The sequence below is a fragment of the Crassostrea angulata genome, chromosome 8 (genome assembly GCF_025612915.1).
Source record: "Crassostrea angulata isolate pt1a10 chromosome 8, ASM2561291v2, whole genome shotgun sequence".
NCBI lineage: Eukaryota > Metazoa > Mollusca > Bivalvia > Ostreida > Ostreidae > Magallana > Magallana angulata.
In genome coordinates, this window is record NC_069118.1 from 33,904,198 (window position 1) to 33,931,849 (window position 27,652).

The window sequence follows — 27,652 nt, forward strand, 5'->3', positions numbered from 1 at the left end:
TTTAAGGGTGTTATTTACTCAGGGTTTGAGTTCTCAAATTCCGATTGTAATAAAGTTCAATGTAATGAGTAAAATTTGTTCTAAGCACAAAAAGTATTTATGAAATGAATTATTATTGACAAAACATTCAATAGTTTTACTTTATTATGAAATTAGGCTCAAACAAAAATTGACTGGCAGTAGTCTAATATCAAAAGTTAGGATTTTATATTTAAGTGTATGTAATTTTGCATACTTTCCGTTAGTTTTACCTCACTTATTCATAAAAATAATCTTATGGCACGAATAATAAAAATATTGAAAAATGCTAAAAAACGATAAAAGACACCATATCTCAAAATTTTGATCATTGACCTCATATAAATTTTATGCCAACAGAATAAGGTCAATATAAGTAGTTCAATACAATAAATGTTTTTGTATTATCATCATTCAATTTTTTGTAAAATTGAACCAAAAATGGGAAGGGATTTGAAAAATGATAGAGGAAATTCGGACTGAATTATTTTTAAAAATTTGTGCTGAAATCTTAATGTTGTGTACTTATTTAGTGCCACTACCATTCATAAAGTGTATCTTATTTTTCAAAGTGTTTAATTATTTGTAATATTTTTTTAATTAAGAAAATCTCAATCGTAGTGTATAATTTTATGGGATTTTTCTTGATTTTTCAATAAATGTTTAATGGCCATTAACTCAAAAAGTAGGTCATTGACCTACTTTTCTGAAAGTGAAAAATAACAATACAAGCAAAGGTCTATAACACACAATAGATGGTTTTTCATTGTCATCAGTGGATTTTTTTTTCATTCTGAGTAAACGTCATCCTTAAGAACTAAATTTACTGATCAAACATTACCGCCAACAATCAAGAATATAATCAAACTAATGTCTTTAACTAATTAAATTTTTTTTATTGTCAATGAGTCCATGACTATAATTAGTCATGGACTCATTGACAATAAAATATTGTTAATTAGTAAAAGACACTAATGTCATACCGTGATCCGTCAGCAAATTACCTGACATCGACGAAAGGAAATTACCCTTATGGCATACACGTTAATAAAATGTATAACTAGTACTAGTAATCCATATATGGAAGCTTTGACCTTTGACCTCTATCAAAGTCTTGACCTTTTGCTGACCTTGATCTCTTACCTTTAACTTTCACTTGATTTTAATACCCTGTAGAGTTCAAAAGATGTGACCGGCATTCTGAAAAACGAAAAATAAAGAAACATTTAAAAAAAACCATTCACGTAAATGTACACACAAAACCTGAATATAATGTGTGTCCAATAGACATAAATTAAAGATTATCTGTTCTTGGTTTCTTACAATCATCGGCTGGAACATATGGTAAAGGTTTATTAAGATTATCGTTATATACTTAATGCATGAAATTACTCAATCTATTTTATCTCTTTACGAATAAAATTAGACTAAATTATTTTGATCGAATTTGTTGAATGTTATTATTTAGAGATGATTAAAAGGGAATGAAAAATGATCTTTTTCAACTAATCCTAGTATATTTTTTGGTTCATTTCTTTTTATTTATTTTTTTAAAAGCATGTTTGGCATTTCAAGTAACCTATGAATTATTTTAAAATCATCCAGAAAGAAATTAAGAATATCAAAGATAAATTGGTTTTGAAAATTCATTAGATTTTTCATCATTTATTTCATTTTATCATTTTTTTCTCAAAAGCAAACTGATCATTAGCATAACTGTTCGATCAAAATCGGTCAAACGTATATACGAGTGTTTGATACTTCGTTATTTTTCAAATAACGTATAATCTTTTAATTCTTGAAATGCTGTTATGGCTTAGAGATACATGTAGGAATCGTGTGTTTGCTGAAAAATGAATAATTAAATCTCGTTGTTTCATCAAAATTATTCAATCATATCATTAATAAATAAAAGCAAGATAACTTTTTCCATCCAATAAGTGGCATTTCTGAATTTGTGCCGCCCGCTAGAGAAGTAATTGAAATTGTATTTACTAAAATTATCATTACTCACTGAATTTTTTTTGAAAAAGAAAACACTTTATGTTTTTACAGTCTAAGATATTTACCAAAGGTTGAATGTCCATAAACTGATATTATTCAGGTTTACGAACTATTTTTAACAAGAGCTTGGACTTTGGGTAGTTAGTGTCAAACTGCAATGTGACGTAAACCTGTCTAATTCATTGCTGACCACTCAGCCATGGCTCTTTGAAATCAACAAGATTTGTCTGGCATTTGAGCTATGACTACGCAATCGGACGGGTGCATATTTCGCTTGAAACCAGCGCCATTTTTACCTTGTTTTGACGCAAGAGATAGATAGCTACGTCCAACCGAAAGTTCAAGGTCATGATAAAATGGTTCTTAGTTCGTATTATTTAATAACTTCAAATTCAAATATTATAAATATTATAGATACCAATTCAGTTTCATAGTCTTTACTCGATTTGATCATATGACAAACCAACCTCCTATGCATGCCATGGAATTAATTTTTATCCTTCGTTTCGCTTGCCGTGTTTCTTGTCATTCAATTTTTTTTTTAATTCTATGATGTATTCAAAAGTTGCATGGTTTATTATTGATAAAAAAAACATTCAATTTTTTTTCGGGGTGTGTTCTTGCATCACAAGTTATGTAAGTATCTGCTCGACATGGAACTGAAAAGAAATAGCGTAAATGAATATTACCTAAACATTAGAATACTTTTGCCATAGGAAGACGAAATCAGAGGATTTTAATGGCTAATTTTATTTACTTTGCAAAGAAATATATTTTACAGATTCTTCGAGATTTGTGAATATATATATATATATATATATATATATATATATATATATATATATATATATATATATATATATATATATATATATATATATATATATATCAAAGTGGGTAAATAAATCCATCTTCTACAATGTTAACTCTGTGATAACTACTCAACAAGAACTTGTGGTTGCCAATCTCGATTGATTAATTTGATATATGACTCCAGGTGGATTTCTATTCCACCTTTGTTTTTCAATCAATTGCATTTGTTGTTGTGCAGTGCTATACCATAGCGACCTATTTTCTTTGACATGTACCTATAAATAGAACTGAATCAGAGAAACCTCAGTTGGATTTTCCTTATCTTAGAAAATACTATATTAATATTCAGGGACTGTTAAGTCCAATAAACTTTCTTAAATCTAAAAATTATTTTTTTTTTTTTAGCATATAACACACTGTGACACAATATTATTGAACAAATCTTACGTACAAAAAAAAATAATCGGTCGAAATTACACCACCCTACCCTATTTAATCATTAGAGCCCTGACCTAACACCAGAACCCCTGACAGGGGGCCATGAAATTCATAATTTTGGTAGAGAGCTCAATGCTTATTACACCGAAAGTCCAAGGTCTTGTTAAAATGGTTCTTTCTTTTCTTAATATATTTTGACTTGCTGATTCAAAGAGCATTATTGATGAAAATGTACAGTTTTAATTAAAAGTAAAGATGTGTTGTCCCGTGAATTGCAAATTCTCACTGTCTGTATACACGCATTTATTTGAAAATCGTAACTTCACTGACAGAAAATGTTGTATATTTTATGAAACAATTCTTTTTAGGGTTTTAAATTTTATTTTCAGGAACATTTATCTGTTACCAAAGGTGTTACTTCTTTTAAAGAAAAATGGCATGCATTCCGACATGTGTATATTATTCCTGGTCATTAGCATGTTCTTTTTTTTTATTTAAACGAATTTATGTCATTTCTGAATTAAATATGTAGAAAATGGGTTGGGGTATATGTGTTATTTCATACAAAGTAGATTGGATTAGTGGCCGGAGAATTGAAAGTGCTTGTTCATAATTAATCACCCTAGAGTTCTTTGATATATTCACTGACGCTCTAGAAACTGCAACGGATAAGTAAACTGTTCGCCAAAGCTCTGTATTTATAGCACACGGATCTTTTTTTTATAGCGGAAAAGCGCGAAAAGTTGTGATTAAGGTTTCATGATTTTAATTAACTTTCTCTATACTTTATCCAATCCATAGTTTTATATTGTTTGTGATCATGAGAATATTGTCAAAAATTAACATAGAGACTGTTAAGAGGGGAAAATATCATGCCCTTATACTAAGGGCATTTTAAAACAGACGAAGAACAATTCAAATGAATGTATAAAAGTATTGATAAAAGCAAAACGGTTGTAATTGAATGAAAATAGCTATTAAACCCATTCTAGTGTGCATTGATGCTTTAATCAATGACGTATAATATGAGATTTAATGCAAGACCTTTACTTAAATCTATGGTAAGACTTTCTGAAATATTTTTGTCTATAGTAAGCAATGACAACAATAGAAAAATCTCATCAAAGTTAAAAACGTTTTATAAAATTCTAAGATTATGAAATACTAGTAACCATTGATCCACGTAAAGGGAGACAATGCGTATTATTTTTTCTGTTAAAAATGATATATTACACTTGCCGACTATGATTTCCTCTATTTCTTACGGAAACTTACAGTTAACTCATAGCTCTATAAAAACTGACAGGACTGAAATCTACACGCCCAGTTGAAATATCGACTGGTCGAAACCTATAGCGACCTAAGAAAAATCACGCACTGCACGAAATAATCATGATATGGTAGAAACAAATTCCCAAAGGAGACGAGTTGGCCGTTTCTTTAATTTTATCTAACGTACTGATGTAAATTAACAGTAATATAGTTTATTTAACTTACTTCTTTCAATCAATTTATTAATTTGTTAACAGAAAGATGCAGATATAAACAAAAAATGATCCATGCAGGTTATGAAGGTAGCGGCCATTGCAGAAATTTTTTTAGGTAAACCGCTAACGCGGGTTTCAAGTGTATTTTTTCTCTGGTTGTACCTTTGGACCCATTATTAATTGTGTCCCAATTCCGATATAATTTTCCTTTCATGGTCGATCATTTCTACGCGTAGTGTTGTTTTGTTAATTCAATTTAAGTCAGACCTTGCACACAATTATTCAAATGACTGGAATTTATTACAGTTGCCAGAAAATGCTATTCAAATTTTCAAATACAAGTAATTTTGATGGAAACTCCTACATTTACCTTTTCATTTTTCTTCAAAAGATGGTCGTAGCAGAGATATAAATAACAGAGATTGGCAACTCTGCCATTAGCGGGTTTTGTTATTGAAAGATGGTACGGGACCAACCTTACTTTTAGAACTACATTTTAGTGAACTGAGATAATGATCTTAAACCAAAAGTGTGTTGTTTAAATGAAAAGTGTGCACAGGTTTTAGACATTTTTGAAACAAACAATTGAAAAATAAGATAAATATATAGAAAATAATTATATTGGCCAGCTATATTTATGTCTCTGGTCGTAGTAACAACTATTTTATCCCAGTATTTAAAAAATTCCTAATATTGTTGTATCTTTTCCTTTAAAATGAGAAGGATATCAACTATCTATCTCTCTACTTTGTCATTGTTCAGATTCTAATTTCACTAATTAATTACTAATTTAAAGAAACGATACAATTGTGTTCATACATGTACAATTATGACTGCAACTGGTAGTTGTAAGAAATACCAGGTATTGAACAAGAATGAAAACATAAAAATAGGTACGCAAGCATATACGAATTCAGTAGCTAACTAAAAGAAGAACCCAAACAAATACATGTACTGTATTGATGGGTTTGCTTATTAAACAGTTTTTTTTTGTTTTCAATAAACCCGCATGCAACAAGATAAAGAAAGACAAATTCTGACTCAAATTTTAATAACTTAAACATGCTAGACCAAGTCCAGACTGCTAGCATACATTTAATATGTACATAAAGTTAATACAATTACATTGTAACAATGTCATAAATTACTTCCAAGCTTAGATTTAATTCTCAGAAGTTGAAGCTCTAAAGGAATGCGAAACATTTTGCCAAATCTATGTACAACAAAAAATTCTTTTTAAAATGAAACTGAATTTTAAAAATACATGTTTAACATTCATACAGTCATTTAATTTTATTAACACATGGCATGAAGGCTAGAAGTTCAAAATAAATCTTGACCATGATTTAATAACTTTTGTATTCCTTCCATATACATGTACCCTTCGACCTCAGGGTGTTGGTATACAACTCTGGGTAAATCCCTGTACATCCTTGAGTGAACCTGGATAGCTAATATTATATAGGAACAGTAAATCTCCAAAATAAATTGGTTTCAGAGAAAAAATGAACTTTCCTGGAAACAAAAAATAAACCTTTGAAATGACAGTGCATTGATTATTTACATGTAGTACAAGCTACAAATATACAAAACTTTAAAATGACAATACATTTTAGTACAAATTAAACATATTTATTTAACTTGAAAAAGTTTGTTGAAAATGCATTAAATATGTAACTAATGAATGGAAAGTTTTTATCATCACAAATGACTGAAAATACCTAATAAATAATAAAGAGATTCCCAAGGTACTATATATGAACTTTGATGTCATTTGGAGTGCACCTTCATATAAATTTACATAGTCAGTCTCTTATAGTATGCGTCTAACATAAAGCAGGAATATCTAAAAGAAAACAAACATGTCCACATGCAGTTTAAAAGTCCATATGTACAAGTTTATAATTTGAAGAAACAATCTACTGGGTTTTTTTTAATTTTGTCTTCCTCACTAGTCACTATTAAGAAATCCTTCATAAAATATCACAGTGGCTTTGTACAGTAGATTGTCCGAGGTCGGCTATCTCTGTAGTGGCTCTAGCGCTAGACGTTGTTGGCGTGGTATTTGGCGAGCTGTAAGTTGTGGATGACGCGGTCGGCATCCAGCTGTCGGAAGTAAGCGTCATCATCGTCCCGAACCAGCTGGTCCTGTAACAGTCGAATCTCCGACTCCATCTTGTGACGTAACTCTTTCTTCATTTGTCCAAGTACCTGAAGAAGAAAATGGTTAAATAGTAAGGTCATTCTGTAAGACTAGCACATACATGTACATTTGACTGTGTATTCTGTTTAGCTTAACTGGCTAAATGTATCTTCTGTTAACTCAAGTACAATAGAATACTAGTATATCATTGTATATACATGTAAAAAGGTACATTGAAATAGTTAAATGGAGTTTAAGCTATCTCGTTGAAAAATAAATTTTCTAAAAATAGTGTACCTGGTCAAAATGATATGTTTACAGTAATGTAAACATGTAAATAATAATAATATTAATTACCGGGTATGTTTTTTCACACTAAGAAAAATTATCATTATAAACAGTTTTGGAAAACATTCAAGCATCAATTACATGTAAAGTGGAAATAAAACTAATGATGCTAATCTTATGTGCTTCTTGTGTATATATCTTAGTATTCATTTTTTCTTTTTTTTTAAATAAACAAACCTTTTGTTGAGCTTTTTCGCGGACCAAGATCTCTTTCCTCTCCTTCGTGATGGATTCTGCTAACATCTCAAACTGATCCCGATAACTTTTTCTTGGTCAAGGCCAACAAAATGAAGCTTTTGATTATTCATAAAACTAAATCATTCAGAATTCCAATTTCAATTCATACGAAGAAATATTCTTCTGAATAAAACAATAATGTAGACTATCTCAGGACAATAAAATTGTCAAAAGAACTAAAAAAGAATCATGAAAGAAATCTCTTAAAGTCTTAACCTTGTCTTAAACCTTAAGGTTAAAATAGTCTAAGAACTTTTATGTATCATACGAATTATACATGCAGACCAATATATAGCATGAATCGATTTGTAACATCATGTACATAGTTAAGATGATAATTTCTATTCAGTATTTCACATGAGAATGTGTAATCAGTCTGTCACACACATATACACATGTTCTGTAATGAACAATGGCATGTGTATTAGACGACAAAAAATTTATGTGACAAGGATACTAGTTCTCCATGGACTCTATCTCGTTCCGCTGAGTACTGGCTTGAGTGTCCCTCTGCTCCTTCGCGTATTTCTTCAGCTCTCGCACTCGATCCTTCTGAATGTCTAAGCCATCCTTGAACAGTTTGCGGAAAATCTAGAATACAGAAAGAGGATTGATAACAATTCAAACCTTTAAAACAAAAAAACTTGTCCTGACCAAAAAAAATCATTACAATGCTAAAAAGAGAATGTTTTTTCTATTCTTACCATTTCCTCCTTTGTGCGTCTCTTGAGCATCTTTGACCTCATCCTGACCTGGTAGTCGTCGTAGTATTTACGTGATCGAGCAGACTGTGCTCGCTTCTCCTGAATCATGTTCTTTGCTGTCACCGTCTGCTTATGCCTCTCTTTGATTTCTTTCTGTTAGAATGAGAAACAACTTCTAAAAATTAGCAAATTCTACAATTCTACAATTATGTATGCCTTAAAATTTACCACCCATAAGTCTCTAGTACATAAAACATATAACTTCTTTCCAAATTTTAAGATTTCAAGCAAATTTTTTGTACACAAAACTGTTAATTAATACGTACCATACGTTGGCCATGTTCTATTTCCTTCTTCATTATGTTAACCATGATTTCATGACGTTTCTCAGCTTCCTCTAACTTTAAACAAAATTTAAGCATAAAATGATAATATATAGTAAATTCTGTTATGTTAAGATTTAATTCATAATTTCCTTACAAGCCTTGTACCATATAATTTGATAAAGACTACAAAACATGATCTCTAAAGTTATTCATTTTCTTTTTCATTTTTAATTACACAATAATTTCAATGACATGAATCAAAGGATCTGATTTTTTAACATTTGATGGGCATAAAATTCAATTGATAAAATTTCTAAATTAGTTTCATTGGGATTTTATTTCTTTTTTTTTGAAAATATTCAGACTATAAACATATATACACATGTATTTATGATATTTTTTTTTTTTTAAATTTCATAATTATACAAAAATATTAAAATATTAAATATTAAATGAAAAAGAAAAATTTTAAAGAAAATAATTCTGCTTTTATAAAACTATGGACTGCCTCCCTTTGTCGACTGACCTCTGACTTTGCTTTACTCTTCTTCCGCCGGACTTCCTGATTGGCCCGTGTGACCTGCTCTATCTGGTGAATCCCCTTCCTCCACAATTCATGCCAGGTGTGGAGGGACAGGTGAAGATGGGGGAACTCCTTTAGCAGAATTGGCAAGATGTCTTCGTCATCTTTGATGGTCACTGGCAAAAGTAAACTTCATGTGAAATCAACCATCTTTATTCCACTTTTTGTTTCATTTTTCCGATTTGCAATTAAATGATCAAAGATTTTAGGGGTGGCGTTTTTTGGATCATTAAAATGTTTAAACAATTTAATCCAATTCTGCAGTTAAATAATGTAAACCTTCAATACATCTTTGTTCATCCGTAATTATAAGGTGGGGGTTTATGAATTTGCCTTAATTGTTAGGATTTTTTTCTTTTATCAACTGGTATACTTACATTTTTGTTTAGGTACTGCCGTGACTCCACTTGGTGATTTCCTCTTGGCTTTACTACACACACTGTGCTTGTGAATGGGGGTTTTCTTTTTCATTCCTAAAATGTTTAGAAACAAAAAAATTACATTCACAAAATATATTTATAATGAATTTGAAACATGACAGGTTTTTTCTTTCAATGTTTAATTTTTTTCTCACAATACAATAATGTGGTAATGTTGATTGAGGCATTTCCTTTGTTAATACGAATACTGCATAGAGGGTTATTTTCCCCCTTCTGCACTTGCAAATCAGATAACTTGAGACATAGTCCGGTCAGTCTTAAATTTGCCCACTGACTCGATGGTGAAAGGGGCGAAAATAAAACGGGGATGAATATTTCTCTGTACACATTATCACCTGTTTCCTTGGGCTTTGTACTCGTCTTTGCACCTGTGAGTACCTTCTTCTTGTATTCATCTTCCTAGAAACCAAAGTAAACATTTATTGATTGTCTTTAAAAGAATGGCTTTTGATAACACAAAATCTAATCTTATCATATTGCCTGTAATATGTATGAAACTTTTTATTGCAAAAAATTTCTGATAGGTCCAATTTACTAAAACTATTTACTCAGATACAATTATCATATGCTATTTATGACATAAGCCTTGATTTTTCTGAATAACATTGCATGACTATGCCCTTTTAATACTCGTCTAAGAAATGACTTCTCTGATTAAAATGAACAGAAAAGGAGATAACAAAAAAAAAAAATTGTCTGAATAGACAAAAATTTCTCATATTAATAAACAACCAAATAAGATAATCTTATCATAAAACTTACTGACATATTCATTATACTCCATAGTTTTTTAGGGCATCAAAAACAGATATTTCTAAACAAAAAAAAAAAAAATTCCTTGTCCACATACCACTTGTCTAGCATCCTTCCTATCTTTACTCAAACCATACTCTGCTTCGTTCTGTAGTTCATCTAAATCTTCCTGGTATATTCGCTGCAGAAACTTAATTAAGAAATGAACAGTAATTTGTTAGAATTGTGCATCTTCTTTTCTACTTGCACAAATAAAATCATTCCCGGATGAATTTGCCATAGATTAAAAACTAACAAGGACTCAAATACTTGTTTAAAGTAAAACCCTTAAAAAGTCACTAAAATAATCCTTTTCCAGTACAGCTTTCATTAAACGAATAAAAGATTCGGAAAATAAAACTTTATGAACACTTACATCCACTTTGCGTTTGTTGACATCTTTTTCATTTTTCAGCAGTTTCTGTGTGTCGGATATGGAGTAATTTCCCTTGGATTTGCTGCCGAGTTTACTGATGTGGTGTTTCTGCTGATCGTTACGCGACCTAAATCTGGGTGGCATAGCCTCGTCTATACTTAATACATCATCAATGATTTCATGAAACCTGAAAAAAAATTGTACAGTAATAAAAATACTATTTTAAACTAGTTTTGCATAAATATGTTACCAGATAAATTCAAATGAATATCAAATTTCTTATAAAGAACTAAAATAAATAAAGCTAATGGCTTTCTGTAGAATGCTCACAGACTGTGCCAAAAAAAAAGTAGAAAAATCATTTGAATTATCAGTAAAAGATCGACATACTGTTTTTTCAAATATTCATCATAGGAGAAATTGGCAGGATTTTTCTCAAAGTCAAACAGACTGCTGTCCCCTGAGGTGCCCCTCCTCTGGGTGTTGTCCTGTCGGGGGCGGCCAGGTTTCTTTGTCCCCTCAGTTTTTTCTGTCCATGCTGTCTTAGTCTTTGGCTTGTATCTGTTAAAGATGAATCAATTTTATTAAACTTTTATTTTTCTTAAATAAATATTTCTATATGATTTCAAACTTAAGACAATCCATTTTAAAAATATTTGAATAAATCAGACAGTCTATTCGCTATTTTTAAATTTATCAACATTTTTTTAAAGTTCTCAGACATTACTTGCGTACTGTGGTACAATTATACCAGGTACATTTATACATGTATATACCGTACAATTTCTAAATTAATATTTTCCCCCTTAATTTTGAGCAACTATAGATAGATAACAAAAGACAAAGAAGAAAGCAAAGACAAAAGATAACAGTAATATCTTTGAACAAGTTCAAACCTGGGGGCGGATCTAAGGAAGCTGGGGCTGGATTCAGAGGTGGTGGATCTCTCCACTAAAAACGAGACCTTCCTCTTGGCATTACTTGGATTCAGCTGTAGAAAAAATCATAGAAAATTAGGGTTAATTTCTTTTATCACAAAGGGTACAATGAGAGTGAAAAATATTATAAAATAGTGTTAACAAGACCTATAGAACAATATTACAACATTCAGAAAACTTGACTTAATTAGAAATAAATTCTAAAAGTGATTTATACCTCCGAGTCTGAAAAGAAATCGTCGTCCGAGTTCCGGGCCGGACTCTTTGTTTTCCTAGGGGGACTTTTGTTCTGAGTTTTCTTAGGACTGGGATAAGTACTACAAGTAAAAAATAACAAAACAAGTAGAATATGTCCTGAAGTCTGTCAGAATTGATACATTACTAATATATACTGTACACTGGGTAATTTTCGCCCGGTGTAATTTTCACCCTTCAACACTTGTAAACAGTTTCACCCCGTCTTGAATTCACTAAAACACAGTTGTGTTTATATAGATAAAATCTGAGTAATCTGAGACATTGGAAATCGCTCAGTCTTAAATTTACTCACTGACAACAAGGGCGAAAACTTGGACAAATATTTCCCAGTATACAGTAAATCATTTAAGTAATGAATAATGAACTATTGTTTTCTTTCCAGTTTTGTATATATATATGTGTATTGATTACAATTAACTGGAATTCTTTATTTGACATGTAATCTAGAGCATACAAGTTTTGCAATGCACACCTTCGGAACTGCTCGATGTTGTAATCGCTCTCCATGCTCCGTAAAATTGTCCGCGCTCGATTCGGACTACAGTTGACGGCTTCTTCCGCCATCGCTGCAGTCGACTCCACCATGTCCTTCAGACTCTTGTACGACTCTTCTCCTTTGACATCACCGGTTTTTAGGTTACTCTGTCTTTTGTCTTCAAAAATAAAAAAGAAATAAATATTAATTTTTACAAATATGAAGTTATAATCCTGACAAATTTTAAGGAACCAGCCCTTCCCTACCACCATCCCCCCCCCCCCCCAAAAAAATGACAAGTTCATCTTTTCAATTGATTACTATATATATCATGATGAAAAAATTCTCAAATTAATTTTATCTGTATGTCGGTACTATATTTTATGTTGTAATTATTTAACTTCACAACCAGTACTTACCACTGGTGGCTGGCACTGGTACTAGGTCAGAGAAGGGGTCCCTGGTGAGTCCCAGTTCTCTTCTGTGTCTGGCGAGGTCCTCTCTCTACAGAACAAATAGTGAAAATTATTCTCTATTAGCTGATCATATTGTTCTTTAAAAGTCTGGTAATAAAATTCAACTATTCTCTTTCAGCTGAAAGAAATGTTCCTATTCATACAGTTTGGGTGCTTATGTGTACATGTACACCGCATATGGCATATTGTGTGTGAGTGTTTGGAAGGGAGGGGAGTGTGTTTGTGGGTTTTTCAGCTGTATGAAGATGACACTGCTGAGGGGCTGATCTGCAGTACATTATATACATGTAAATGATGTATGAGGAAGAACGCTGTTAAGAAAGCTTGCTACTGCTGAGACAAGCATATCTAAGGGCACTGTCTCTTGATATCCTCTGATAAGCAACATATATACTTGTTAAATCATTTAACACTATGCCACACATTGCTTCCTTTGCATAAGGAAGATAATTCTACATTTATGATTAGCAAATAAACTCTATTATATTCTGTAACTCTCTAATGGTATTCAGGTTACATAGAATATAAATTATGTTGGTGAATATGGTCCATTAGGATAGTTGAAAAGGAACTTAAAGGGGCATGGTCACGATTTTAGTCAAATTCTATTTTTCTGTTTTTATAATTCACAATGCTTCAGAATTGCATCTCTACTAATCATATTAAATTTGACAGTCAGTCGTAGAGTAATAAGCAAGATACGGGGCTCACAATTCTTTGTAATGTAAACAAGGCTCGTGCCCCGTTTTTATTTAAATAAATTTAATATACCAGTAAAAACCTTTTTCAAGCCAATCTGTACATCTTCATATTCATTTTAATCATAAATAAACAGTTCTTAACGTTTAACACATTTTTTTTAAGTCTAAAACTGGAATTTTTACTTCAACATTCAAAATGTAAACGAATGCTTTGTTTACATGGCAAAGAATTGTAAGCTCTTTAACTCGCTTATAACTCAACGAATGACACTTAAATTTTGGTTGTCTATAAAAAATGCCTTAATGAAGCACTGTAAACATTAAAATCGGAAAAATCATTTTGACCAAAATCGTGACCCTGCCCCTTTAAGTGTCTTTAGTCAATATAATTCTTACAATCTCTGCTGCTGTTTTCATTGGCTTGTATCTGTCAGATAGAAGCTCTTTCTGCAAGTTTTCTCCCTCTTTGATGAGTTCATTTGTAGAATCTGTAAAATAATGCAAAGAACATTCTAATTACCGTTATTGATACAAATAGAATTGAATGTAAATTTGAAGAAAGACTTGACTTGAGGACTTATGATATTTGGACTAGTACATGTCTTTGTGTATGTTAGGTCACCTAACTTAAGTGTCAGTCTAAATATACAAGTGCGAAATCTCATCAATTTATCTAATTCAAAGCATTTTATAGCATAATCAAATATTTTATCATATGTGTATAAGGAGAGGCAACTCTTATCACACGTTCTATATATGTGTGACACATATTCTTACTCTGGTCTGTGCTGGCCGTGGTTTCTTTAACTCCAGCAGAATTACCATTCACTGCAGCAATCAAATCATCAGTCTCACTTAGAGATTTCTTAGGAGATGGCTCACTATGAAGACAAATTAAGAATTTTAATGATATATGTGCTTTTTATTCTAAATTACCTAAATGATATACTTGATATATGCACGAAAAGCTTAATACATGTTTATGAAACACATATATGTTTACAAAGAAGCATCAAAATAATTTTCCAAAATCCCATCGCAAAAAGTGCAAATTTTTTAGTAGGTCAAAATGTTTATCACTGAACTTTCCAGATTTTCTATTGCATTTGTGATAAGTGCATTAATATTTGACTAAACATGACATGATTAATATTCTACAATTATGGGACCTGTTTTGTGGAAGTTTGGAGGGACTGAACAATGTTCTCCCTCGCTCTGGGGACCTAATGGGAGACCTGCGTCTGATGGGGCTGGCTTTAGGGGTGAGTCGATCAGGACTCCCCTCCAGGCTGTAGTTACGCTGTAGCTCCCGTTCCAGGATCCGGTCAATCACATCTGGCTCTACAGCATCCGGATCATCCTCCAGTTCATCCAGATCACCTTCTCCTATAATTCAAAATTTTAACAGAATTTCATTTTCATTTCATAGATCTATGTGTTTGTTTCGACTAAAATTTAGACTTCTAAATGCATGTACTTGTGCCTATATCCTGTACATATACAGACATAAGTTCAGCATAATGAGCCTTAAGATAAACCTTACATCAAAATGTTGGAATAAATCACCAAAACTGTTTGTATTAAGGCAACTGTGCCTAGCAAAAAATTTTTAACATGAAATCTTCCACATAAAATTAAAGAAAAGGGAGCAAAGACGAGTCATTGTTAAACCTTCACCTATTACATGTATGCATCTCCAATGACCACAAAACATGGAATTTCTTTTTTTGTCTTTATGATTACCGTACATGGTTCTTACCATCTGTTGAAGCATCACTGTCAATTTTATTGAGGATGTATTCCAGCAGTCCACCAAATATCTCCAGCAGATTCCAAATGGACTCACGGTTTCCATCGACAACCTCTCGCCCTGTGATGTGTGCTAGTGAGGTATGTAGAATATCTCGAGATAAAATGTCTATCACCAACTGTATATTTTGTATTTCATCCTCTCTACTGATTGGTTTCTGAATCACACCTAAAAAAAAATTTAATAAAGTTATGAAAATGAGTCAATGTTAGCTATATAATGTCATATCTGATTCAAGATACAGTAACTGCATATCACTATATCTGCATGTAGAGAGTATACTGAGCAAATTTTTTTTTTAAACTTAGAAGGCACATTTTGTCACTAGATGGAAGGAAGAACTGGTACATACAAGTCTATGTACAAAGTACCGGTATTGGTACATAGAAATGCTGTAGATTCCTAATAAAATGTGAGGAATTAATATCTGCGTAAAATTGCAAGAAGCCACTTTCGCAGATTTTAAAATCTTGCCATTATTTTCTAAGAGTTAAAAACTAAAAGAATATGTGGATAAAAGTTCAGCGTTCGCGATTTGATATTCTCATGATTTGACTCAAAACAGAGGGATTGCGGAATTAGGTACTCGCATAATATAAAGAATATACAGTACACATAAAGTAAACATTAGCAAGTCTCATACACCGATAATAGACTAACAGAATGCTTTACAATATTTCTTTTATACATCATGTAATAAATTGTGCGTCTAGAAGTAATTTGTCAGGAACATCAAATATTGACTATAGAATTTCAAATGTTTTCTAACACTTTTGCTTGAACATATTTCCATCCAATGTTTATCTCGTTGGGTAAGTGTGGATCTGAGCTTCATTTTATGCTTGGTTATCTACCGGTAATTAATCTCTTTTCATCTCACTTCCCCTACTGATTCCACCATCATAATTCTTGTAGTCTTACCATGTAACTTTTCTCCACACAGACCCTCAAACAGAGTGACATATACTGCTGCGTTGATGTCCTCCACACAACCCAGACTACTGCCAGCATTCAGCTGTTCCAGTAAGAGGTTTGCCTGACGTACTATTTCTGTAAGAAGAAAAATTGGTACGCTTGAAGTCTTCAACGTCAAAAAATTTTATCAATCAATCTCATCTTTCTATTTCATCCATCATTGATAAAAAACATTACATACTTATATCCTCTTGATTAAGTCTTTCTTTTGGTCCCATTTTCTAAAAGAAAAGAATATTACTTATTAAATATACATGTACTAGCAAAGATAAAATATGCATGTCATTGTATATATACATGTACTCTGATGCATGCTTCAATGGCTAAATCACATACTCTTAAGGCTTTTATGCTTGAAGCATCTTTTAAAAATCATTTAGTGTTTTTTGTGAACAAGAGAGTGTGCAGCAGTGATGTAGTTCAGGTTGTTCACATCAGAGTACTTTTTTTTATTTGGAAACCTAACTACTTTATGTGATATTTGCTGATTGACATGTAGCTATGCTGAAGCTTAAACGAAACATTTCTCAGAACTATCATTGAAGTAACACAAAAGTGCCTTGTAACCAATATACATTTTCGTATCTTTTACAATACAAATTATATTGCATGTAATACTGCAAGGGTACAAGAAATATATACATTTCTCCTTCTAAACTTCTAAACGGAATCAAACAATGTTATTAATGTTAAACATTTGATTTTGCTTAATAAATTCATTCGTAAATCTTCATTATCTTTGTTATTTTGTAATTCAGAGGCAAAATGAAAAGGATGAACCTGGGTTGGTGTTGAAAGACGTTTCCATCTTGTTTTATTATACTACACATCATTATATATGTGACGAATATTATTATTATTCCGAACATTAACAGAAAACTTAATGTACCACACACTGGGACAAGAGAAATATAAATGCATTATCTCATAAACAACAAAATCTTCTTGCAAACTGTTTTAACCTAACATAGAGTATATTACAATTTTAAATGGCACCATATACATGTTCAAAAACTCGTCCACACTTGCTCCAGTTCCAGCGGTAGCACTAGAAATATTACCACAAGAGATTTTTTTACCAGCGATTAATTCATGCAATGCCATACAGTTTTCCATACCTTTTATGTTTCATTAAATAAACTGCAAATCTAATATTTTCATCGCAAGAAAATGGAAATAAGTTAAAACATGTTCCAATATATTGTAAACACTGGACAGAGACACCTAGCGGCAGCTACAACAAAGAATACTTTAAGAAACTCGCACAATAACAAAATTATTTCCGGATTGACGAAATACAAGATTTACAAACTATTGCACTAATCATTTGAGAAATAAAAATCGCTCATTTAGAATATGTTGATATGTATTTGCTATTTAACAAATACTGAGATAAAAAATAGTTTGTTATACCGTTCACTTTTTACGTTTACTTATTGTTAAGGGGGAGACTTAAAAAAGAGAAAAACCCCTCTTCCCGAAACTAAATTACGGTAAATAAAAAATAACTTTGCAATCATGATGGTGATGGTGATGGGGGGGGGGGGGGGGCAAGAAGAAGTAATCCAAATATGTATCTGCAACCTTCAACTTTTACAATATTTTAACAGTTTAAAATATCATTACATCCGCGCACTTTCAAACTTTCAGTTTACTTAAAATAATTTTATCTATAAAGTAAATGTGATAATAAGGTCTATATGCCACCCGAGTCCCCAAAAAAAAAAAATTCAAGGAGGGGGTGGGAAGGGGGTAGTATGCCTACTCTGTGACCCCATCATCATCGTGCAGTATTCGAAATACATGTTTTTAAACCACTGTTTGAAAATCACTTACGACATGATAAGAATTAAAATACAAACGGGCACCCTTATCATTTTCGTCACTTGGAAAATTAAAGTGTATGGTACTCACGCATTTACATGCATGTACATACATTTGGAACTGGATGGGATATACATTATAAGTGTTATAGTAAAAATACCTCAATGGCGATCCAATGACAATAACTCCACTGAGTTGCTGGCGGGTTGTTCATATTGATACAATCATGTTAAATTTTATATACATGTACATGTACACATGACCTTAATGCAGTCCACGTAAACATGTATTCGGATAGAGTCTCACATGCAAGAACATTCAAAATGGGATACAAAAAAAAATCCATCATATATTTTCCTTTTTTTAAACAGAAAACACGATCAGAAGACTTGGATTTGAATGTCATTGCATAATATTCATGTAATGACAAATGACTATACATTCATCTATAGATGAACGCCACTAAATATTAAAAAGATAGGATTCAAAACAGTCATGTACCTGAAATTTTATGGAATATGAGATTGTATAGGATTTACTTTCGAAACAAATACACGTAATTGCGATTTGACAAAGTGACTCTGGGATAGTTGACGAAACAATGCTTACCATATTGTTCTTATCCTGGTACATATGGGGTTTTTTTTTTTTGGTTTTTGTTGTTGTTGTTTTTTTTTTTTTTTTTTTGTTTTTTTTTTGCTTTTTTTGCTTTTTTGTATAGATAAAATAAAAAGTTATAATGTTTACCTAACATGCATGCATTTCATTTGCGGATCTATTAAGCGCGGGATCAGGGGAATCCTACGCCCCTCCACTTTTTTGATGAATTTCATATTGTAAAGGTAACGAAAGTAGGTCATGGACCCCTTGAACCCCACTCCCCCCCCCCCCAATCACCACCCGCAAAAAGAAATACCCGTCGTATCCCTGGGAAATAAAATTGATCTGAGCATGCGTTTTATATGTATACTTTTTGTCATGTAGTCATTCAGTAAAACAATTTTATTAGCTAAGTCACAGCTGGACATTGTTGATAAATGTTAACAATGTGATTCATGGTCCTCTCGAAGGCACGTAACATCGGCGGAAGGGGGGGGGGTCTCACTTTTTTCGCAGCAGATTTAAATTGACAGATAAAAATATGAAATATCATGCATATGGAGTTGCTCCCTCCCCCAACTTTTTTGGGAGCATGTTATTATAATAAATGGAAGTGAAAAGAAGGTATTCAACAGCGAAATTGGAGTTACAAGAAATACTACGCACCCCATCCCCCACGAATTTTTTTTTTCAATTTTTTTAAATTTTTTATCTTATTTTTTTTTTTTTTTGCCTGTCAAGATTTTTTTGGAGGAGGCTGCTGCCATCCCCCACTTTCAAAAGCGACGCTACGTGCCTGTCCTGTAAAACGCACTTTCGCTAAAGTTGTAAATGTATTTCATCACTAGTAGAATTTGTAGAAATCTCGAGCCTTCTGTGCTCAACCGATTTCCATAGCCAGCAAATTGTGCAAATTATTTTTCATGCCTGATAAATTTCTGTAGCTGTTGTTGTTTTTTTTTTTTTTTTTTGGTAACAAAATGAAACTATATAATTAACGTATGTAGAGGAGCGACTTTCGGTTGAATCAATACAGAAAGTGCATGCATGCGATCCTATATGTCATTCTAATACTAAAGTATATAACATATACTCAATTGTAAATGTACACATAAATGTGTATATATACACAATGCTGTAAATTGGAGCTGTTTTTCCAATATGTATAAGGAGGACTTGTGGTTATAATCACTTAAAATTTGCTAAAACTTCATTGTATGTACATGTATGTTTATAAGTACATGTACTATAAAAGTGTTAGCTGTTGAAAAGTCATTTTAAAACAAACATGCTAAGTAATGCAATTAAGCGTCAACCCACCCAAATTAAAGTGCCTATTTCGTGGGCATTGTTTAAATGCACGATTCTGGTCCAAGGTTTTTTGGAGAGAGAGAGAGAGAGAGAGAGAGAGAGAGAGAGAGAGAGAGAGAGAATATTCAGATGACAGTAGCGAAGTTTGGAGGATCATTGAGTCATGCGTGGGAAATACCTGTCTAATAATAAGGTCTATCTATAAATAGAATATATGCGACAAAGGTGAAACTGGGATTTTACGTCAGTTTCGGTTAAACTCTGAACAAGCAGTTTTGCATGAGAAACACCTGTAGACGGAAGGTTGAACCGTGAACATGGACTATTTCACTGACATTGTCATCTTGTGTTTCTTGCTGGGATTGAGTGGTAAGTCAAAATCTACTAACTAGTACTGCTGAAATATTGCACGTCGATTAGTTTTAATCTAGTGAAATTAATGCACGTACAGGTAGTTTCACTTTTACATTACCGTCACCTGACGAGTTTTATGTGGTATAGTTACGCAAATATTTTCTTACAAATTTAAGTTTGGAATTTTAATCTATGATGTACATTTGATATATTATATTCAGTATAGGCTTACATAATCGCAAGCATTTTTTATCATCGTATTTTATCTAAACGATCGATAAGAGTTTACAGAGACGTTGGATGTTTGTTTAAATACAAACAAGGAAATAAAACCAAATTGTCGACATTGTATGATTGAGAGAGAGAGAGAGAGAGAGAGAGAGAGAGAGAGAGAGAGCATCCATAATCAACATGTAAATTATTTCAAAAAGAGTAAAAGTCATCAAATATAGTTTTATTTTCTATAGTGATTAGTTATTAACAAATTGACTCCATTTTTTAGCTGGTCAGGATGCAGGTACCACCACAATGGGGCCCACTCCCATGTCTAAAATGGCACCACCCAACCTGCTCCCTCTCATCGTACCAGTGGTCACCATGATAATCTGTTCAGTCGTCATCATTGTCGTCATCATCCTCTATCTACGGTGCTGTCATCGCACGGCCGGAGATAAAGTCTCAGATGGTAAGTAGACGTTGATTGAGAGAGAGAGAGAGAGAGAGAGAGAGAGAGAGAGAGAGAGAGAGAGAGAGAGAGAGAGAGAGAGAGAGAGAGAGAGAGAGAGAGAGAGAGAACGAGAACGGACGGACGGACGGAGAGAGATATAGAGAGAGAGAAAGAAAGAAGGGGAGAGAGAAAGAGAGAGATTGACTTATTGTTTGTTTTTTAGTTGAAAAAAGCAAAAAGACAGAGAAGACAAAAAGTACTGTAGGAGGAGATATGCCGTTGTTGAGCTTAGGAGGTTATGAAAAAGGTACTCGAGTTTATTTATAAATTGATATGTACCCTCTCACATATATACGTGGCTACAGGGATCTTAATTAATGAACCAATAAGTCATCAAATATCACTTAATGACGTTAGATACACTGTTTGAATATAGTGTAATGTAATTGAATACTGGAAAATTAAAGTTAATGTATTTTTGCCCTGAGCTCTATTGTAAACCTAACCATAACTCTATAGTGGCCATTAGCCGTGAAGGTAAACCAAAAACAATTTATCGAATTTGTTTTATGTAGATTTTTATGTATCTATTGCCAGCTATATCGAATGCATTCAGTTGTATGGTGATATATGTAGTTTAAAGTTTCGCCTGTGTAATTTATACATTCTGAGTGTATTCTGTTTTCGAGGTTGTCAATTACTTCTATACTGCAGCCAAAGTTAAACAGTCTGATTTTTTTTTTTTTGGGGGGGGGGGGGGTTCAATGCTATGCATGCACGTCCATAAATCAACTTGCATAAAATCCTCCATTTTACATTGTAGATGCAGAGTCCGTCCTAAATGGAGGTATATATATATATATAATTATATACACATTTCAGTTGTAATAGTTTAATATTAAAAAATATATTCATTTTTCTCGTTTGAGAATTGCATTTTAAGCCACTGTTGTGCTATTTCAAAAATTCTTAGTTTCTTTCGTTTTATCTTTAATAATGGACTTTATCTTTTTTCAGCAAAAGACCAACTGAGAGAAATAAAGAGCCTTGAGAAAAACCTAGGAATTTCTGTTAAAGGTACACACATACTCCTAACCGTGACACTTAGTTCATTGTGTCAGACTTAACAAACATCCGAATTCCTAGCGCGTTGTGCATATTTTTCTCACACATTGAATAAAAAAAAAATACGGACGAACGCAGTCATGCGCATTCGTATTTTTTTGTTAAACTGGGAAAGAGTTTATTAGGGTTATTTCCGCGTTAAGTGCCGGGAAAAATTGTCAGCGTACGAATTTTAAAAATATGTAAATCATCCATTGTGTTTATAGACGATAGTGTTGATAAAGAATTAAACTTTTGAAATATAATGTATCCAGTCTAATCAAGGTCGGTTGCTAATTTATTTATTATCTTATTTTTCAAACAGAATTTAAAAACTTGATGTGGCATGGTAAGTTATAATGTATATTTTGATTATAACAATTTCTATCTATTAAATTCAAAATTTTCATCAGCATTTATTCTTTTCAAAATTTGACATAGAAACCAAAATGAACTTATTGTATTGTTTTGTTTGTCTTTTCAGCGACATCAATCTTAAAGTTAATTGGTAAGGCATTCAATTTTGAAGATTTAATTCAATTAAAATTGGAATTTGATTAAAAAAGTAAACGATATTATTTTTTTTCCTTTACAACTTCATTACGATTCATTTCATGTACTACATGTATTTACATACTAAGTAATTCATAAAATGAACTTTGAATATTTTCTGACGTTGCTTGTTTTTGTACATAGATGAGGGTATTGATGAAGAAAGTGAGCCTAAAAATCTGAAAGACGAACTGTTTTCAGAGGTGAACAAAAGGGGTAAGTTAAAGGTAGTCTCGCGTTAAATTCTGCTTGATGTGATTTTTATAGATTGATATATTGCATTTAAAAAAGATTTTGCTCAATGGAAACCAAACCTTTGAAGTACCTTCATGGAGCTGGAAATGTAGGTGTACACCTTTTAGTTGATGTAGATACTTGTACATGTATTGTACTACAATAAAATAAGACATGGAAAAACAAAGTCTGTTCTAACATTTACTTTTCAGCATTGTCTGACTTTAGCAAGTAAAATAAGTTAATGAGACCGAATTGAAAAAGAAAAAAATACATAAAAGAGAAAACGGTATACCATTTTTTCCTTTTAAAAAAAACCTATTGGTCCTCACGAATGGTTTTGAATTAGTATTGATTCGGCTCGCCTTGTGGGCTCCAGTAGGTCCAGTACAAAGCCTTGAAGGGACCCCAAGGGACAACGCCAAGAAGCCTATAAATTCTAGATACATGAATTTAGTAGAGGATAGTTCTTTTCGTTGCTTTTGCAGTCGCAAAAGATCCAAAAGACAAACCGGACGACGACGACGATGACGAACCGAAGAAGAGAAGAATAGAAAGTGCGCGGGAAAAACAGAATCGTCTGTTCACCGGTATGTAAAATATCATTCTCCGATTACAGTAAACTACATGCAATTGTTCCTCTTTATTAACTCCTCGAAAATTTCGACTTGCAGACTATTTAGGGCTGGGGTATAATATAATAGCAGACGTGTAAAATCTAACATTCTGTCATGTTTGTGTTATAAGTATATAACCCCCCCCCCCAAAAAAAAAGGAAACCAAAAAACAAAATGTGCAACATGGCAATACTGAGAATTGCAGATTACTGATTTAATAAAAAAAATTGATGTATCTCTGTTCAATAACTACCGTATTCTTTAATTTTTCTTTCAGAGACGAACAAAGTCTTGAACGATGGTAAAACTTGCTATATTACTTTTTGAAAAATCATCTTTCTTTTTTCCAATGAATAAACATCATAACTGTAATTGTTGATGATCGTTTACATTTTTTGATAATGTTTATTTTTTAAAGCAAATAACATTTGTGTAGTCGCATTACAAAATCAACTTTAAGTAAAACATTATTTCAAACAGGGATTGATTTTCGGTGCAAATATATTAAAATGAAACCATGACATTGCTATTTCGGCTATTTTTTCGACCAGGTAAAAAGTTCATCAAAGAAGCCAACCAAAAAGACATCGAAATACGGAATTTTACAAAAGGTAACATCGTGGGAATGATTGGGGTTTTTTTTATGGTGTCAATGATTTTTTAAAGTTTCATATTAGTGATTTTTTACAAGGAAAGATTGTTCTTATTTGTGCTCATAACATCAAAAGAAATTTCAGTTAACATTTCATAACGTTTCCTGTTAATTTTTTAGACGCTAAGAAAGCTTTAACCCAAGGTAAGATAAATATATAAAATCTTTATGTACAATTATTGAAAGTAGAAATATATTGAAGACAAATTTTTACATTGTTATAAAAAATTAAATATTTTAAACAGTTTTATTATAGAAGCATGTAAAGAAGAAATTTTGAAGTCTCCCCCAAATCTTCAAGATATCTTATTAAAAAAACCTTAATGAATTAATTTAAAGCACAACAATATTTTTCCTTGTCTACTTGTACATGTCCTTTTGTTCCATACTAATGAATGCTTAGTAAACACTTTCGGTTTCATCGAAATTAAAGCAACTGAACAATTAATTAAATGAAATACTCTATATGTAGGTTTTGGTTTCGGTAACATATATATCAACCATTGATGCCAATCTGTATTTTTACTTTCGTTTTCAGTCAAAGATCGTGTGCGTGCTATGAAGAAGCCTACAGGTAAATTATATAATCGATAGACCCTGGACGCCTTACTGTGATGTTTCCGTGTTTTCTTTCTGTGTCTTTCTTGTTCTTTTTCATTTCTGTCTATTAAAGAAACATGATGACTTTTGTGTTCAATTTCTGGTACAGCTTTTTATAGAACACATTATGTGAAATTCTTTTTGAACAACATGTGCCATTTTCATAGAAATTTTTATCCATATATGTTTGCATAGCCTATCTTTTATTCCTGAACATAATAAATACAATGTTAGATTTTTTTTAAAAAATGATAAGCAAAAGAATGCTGTCATGCATGAAGTGTTTTAATGTTAATAAAACAGCTTATATTTAATAATACAAAACCACAAATATGTTAATTTTTCTACAATAGGTGTTTCTAAAATTAGAGATCATAGGTAAATATATAATCAACAGCAAGAAAAATCATCACCACCCTTCTTCCATTTGATGACGTCATGAAAGAATAAATCAACCCTATTCAGCAGAGCGATAGCTTACAAGCGCTTGCCTGATTTTCTTATTATATATATATTTTACATGTACTTTATCTCTTTACGACAAACGTTCGCAAGCACTCTCTCTGCTGAAAATACCTCCGAATGGCGATAATAGTTCTGTGACACTCTGCAGCAATGGAGTTAGAATTAGAACCCATCTCACCTTTTCTTTCCTAACACTTTATCAAATTATTTAGCAAAAAATGGCATCAAATTGATTTGTTATTTGTAAAACTTTTCTTTTATAGTATAAATATATAGAGCAATTCAACAATGGTTCATAAGTATTAAATTTATAAAATCTAGTTTTTTGACTCTCTCAAAGAATGAAAAATCTTTCCATTGCGTCATGTTTTGAAACAAATTGCTATTTTGCCAATCTAATGCAATGAAACCATTCCAATACTTTATTTTGGTACACTTTGAAAGGCAGCGAATAAATACATTTTCTAACCAGTTCATCTTGACAACCCTCCACCTTTAAAAGTGATTTTATAGACACATGAACTGGTATATATATGACAAATTTGAACGTCGAATTCTCTTTTTATGAATTTTAACCAATAATTTTGTTTTGTAACTCACTCAGATAAGAAGAAGGATGGTAAATTGGGGAAAGCTGGATCAGGGTAAGACATTGAAATCATTTTAATGTAGTTTTACTATAAACGCACGAGGAAAGATGAACTAAATTAAAAATAAACTCAAATTTTAACTTTTTGACTTAATAGCAAAGTACTGCAGTATTTCATTTTTTTTTAAAAATACATATATATTAATTCATGGAAAAAAATAAAGAAAAAAATATATAATGAATTGTTTAATTTAATCTTTATGCAATGTCGTTATTCCATCTTTAGGAAATCAGATTTTGATAACTTTAAATGTTAACTTCGTATATGTATATGAGGGGCATAATTTTTGGGAAAAAAGATTTTCTTTAATTTAATTTCAATATAAACGCTTGAATAGGTTAATTTATAGGAAGAGTGTCTGACTTTTATTTTGTAAAAATGTTTTTGCGGTTTTATTTTTAAGTGAGGAGAGCAAGCCGTTATTAAAATGAAAAAAAAACCCCGAGGAAAGTGACTTCGAAAGTACCACCATGCAACCGTTTCGTAAAATTCTTCTCAGCGACATTACGTACAGAACTACATTGGCAGATTGCTATTAGAATGAATGCAAGAGATAAGTCTTTGTGGACTTTATCAAATCTGTTGTAAAGAATGGTGCTTCGACTAATTACAGTAAATTTTGCAAATACTAGTATACTTTTTCATCATTTTTTTTATATGGAAGGTTATTTTATGCTCAATATACAAGATCTACATGTACCTGTTTTGTGTGATATTAAATATATAATCTGTATTTATTCTGTAAAAAAATAAAGCGTAGAAGTCGTCGTTTGTTTTCAGTATATTTCGATTTTAATATCATGGGTAAAATTAGATTTACATGTATATGACGTATTGTGTTATCCATTTGTATTTAATTTACATGTACAGATTATAATAATTTTCACTTCAATGTACAATCGCACTTGGGACTGTTATAATTTTATTGCAAGTTCACTTTGTCTTCAAAACAATCATTTGAGATTTTCTGGTTGTATATATATATATTTACATTGTTTGTACTTGATAATATTTGTACTAGTCTAGCATTTTATTGGATTCTTTATGTGTGAAGGTTGCGTCTTCTAAAAATTGCACAAATATCGTCACATTGCATTTTTTAACTAGTCTGCATCATCCATTCATTTGTATTGTTTATTTCCACTGACAACGCAAACGTCTGAATGATGCAGACTACGATGTTACATATCTTATAATCATTATGTGTTAACATTAATGTAGTTTGCTTGACCTCTGGTGTAATCAACTGTTGTGCTTGGATATATTTTTAACAATAAAACAGGTCGTGAGCGTTTGTAAAATTGCGTCTTTCGGGCGTCCAAAGGAATATTTTGAAATGATTTTGAATTCTAATTTTTCAAAATATATAAAATGAAGTTGGGCTTGATTATTCCAAACAAATGTTTATATGATTATTACAACGTTTAATGTTGTCAATAATATTTGATTATGATAATACCTGTTAGGTTAATTTCATTCTTATCTATTTCCCCCTGTTGGATATTTATTTTATACAACATATATATACAAAGTAAAAAGTAACTTTAAGCAATTGTTAATTTGTACAAAAGTCAGTAAGACAATGAACTTTTTTCTGGGAATTATTGGTACATAGAAGACATTCACTTGTATGATTGCAATAGAGTTAGTGCACATGGACTGCAACTGTCTGGTCCATTT

General features: G+C 31.8%; 2 protein-coding genes across 2 annotated transcripts; one reads left to right on the forward strand and one right to left on the reverse strand.

Moving 5' to 3' along the window:
- Positions 1 to 5,794: 5,794 nt before the first annotated feature.
- On the reverse strand, positions 5,795 to 17,601 carry LOC128160614 (centrosomal protein of 95 kDa-like). The gene is made up of 22 exons (XM_052823963.1): positions 17,461 to 17,601; positions 16,524 to 16,563; positions 16,289 to 16,417; positions 15,317 to 15,535; positions 14,727 to 14,943; positions 14,335 to 14,438; positions 13,954 to 14,045; positions 12,800 to 12,884; positions 12,378 to 12,558; positions 11,865 to 11,964; positions 11,606 to 11,700; positions 11,100 to 11,270; positions 10,710 to 10,896; positions 10,392 to 10,484; positions 9,877 to 9,940; positions 9,479 to 9,574; positions 9,045 to 9,217; positions 8,519 to 8,593; positions 8,193 to 8,345; positions 7,946 to 8,079; positions 7,429 to 7,513; positions 5,795 to 6,971 (listed from the first exon to the last, which is right to left on the reverse strand). Exons 2-22 carry the CDS (start codon positions 16,558 to 16,560, stop codon positions 6,804 to 6,806), a joined length of 2,658 nt encoding a protein of 885 aa, XP_052679923.1. The 5' UTR covers positions 16,561 to 16,563; positions 17,461 to 17,601; the 3' UTR covers positions 5,795 to 6,803.
- Positions 17,602 to 20,198: 2,597 nt separating this feature from the next.
- Positions 20,199 to 25,970, forward strand: LOC128160914 (uncharacterized). The gene is made up of 14 exons (XM_052824207.1): positions 20,199 to 20,446; positions 20,934 to 21,116; positions 21,322 to 21,405; positions 21,922 to 21,945; positions 22,116 to 22,175; positions 22,528 to 22,551; positions 22,687 to 22,710; positions 22,899 to 22,970; positions 23,477 to 23,578; positions 23,883 to 23,906; positions 24,157 to 24,216; positions 24,378 to 24,401; positions 24,796 to 24,831; positions 25,927 to 25,970. Exons 1-14 carry the CDS (start codon positions 20,395 to 20,397, stop codon positions 25,968 to 25,970), a joined length of 813 nt encoding a protein of 270 aa, XP_052680167.1. The 5' UTR covers positions 20,199 to 20,394.
- Positions 25,971 to 27,652: the final 1,682 nt, after the last annotated feature.

Excerpts from the sequence above, each read along its gene's own strand:
- LOC128160914 (XM_052824207.1), top strand. The coding sequence starts at position 20,395 with ATGGACTATTTCACTGACATTGTCATCTTGTGTTTCTTGCTGGGATTG. Across the intron at positions 21,946-22,115 it reads AGAGTCCGTCCTAAATGGAG|CAAAAGACCAACTGAGAGAA; the intron begins GTATATATATAT and ends ATCTTTTTTCAG. Across the intron at positions 24,402-24,795 it reads TAAGAAAGCTTTAACCCAAG|TCAAAGATCGTGTGCGTGCT; the intron begins GTAAGATAAATA and ends TTTCGTTTTCAG.
- LOC128160614 (XM_052823963.1), bottom strand. The coding sequence starts at position 16,560 with ATGGGACCAAAAGAAAGACTTAATCAAGAGGATATAA. Across the intron at positions 12,559-12,799 it reads ACCAGTGCCAGCCACCAGTG|ACAAAAGACAGAGTAACCTA; the intron begins GTAAGTACTGGT and ends TTATTTTTGAAG. Across the intron at positions 9,575-9,876 it reads TACAAAGCCCAAGGAAACAG|GAATGAAAAAGAAAACCCCC; the intron begins GTGATAATGTGT and ends TAAACATTTTAG.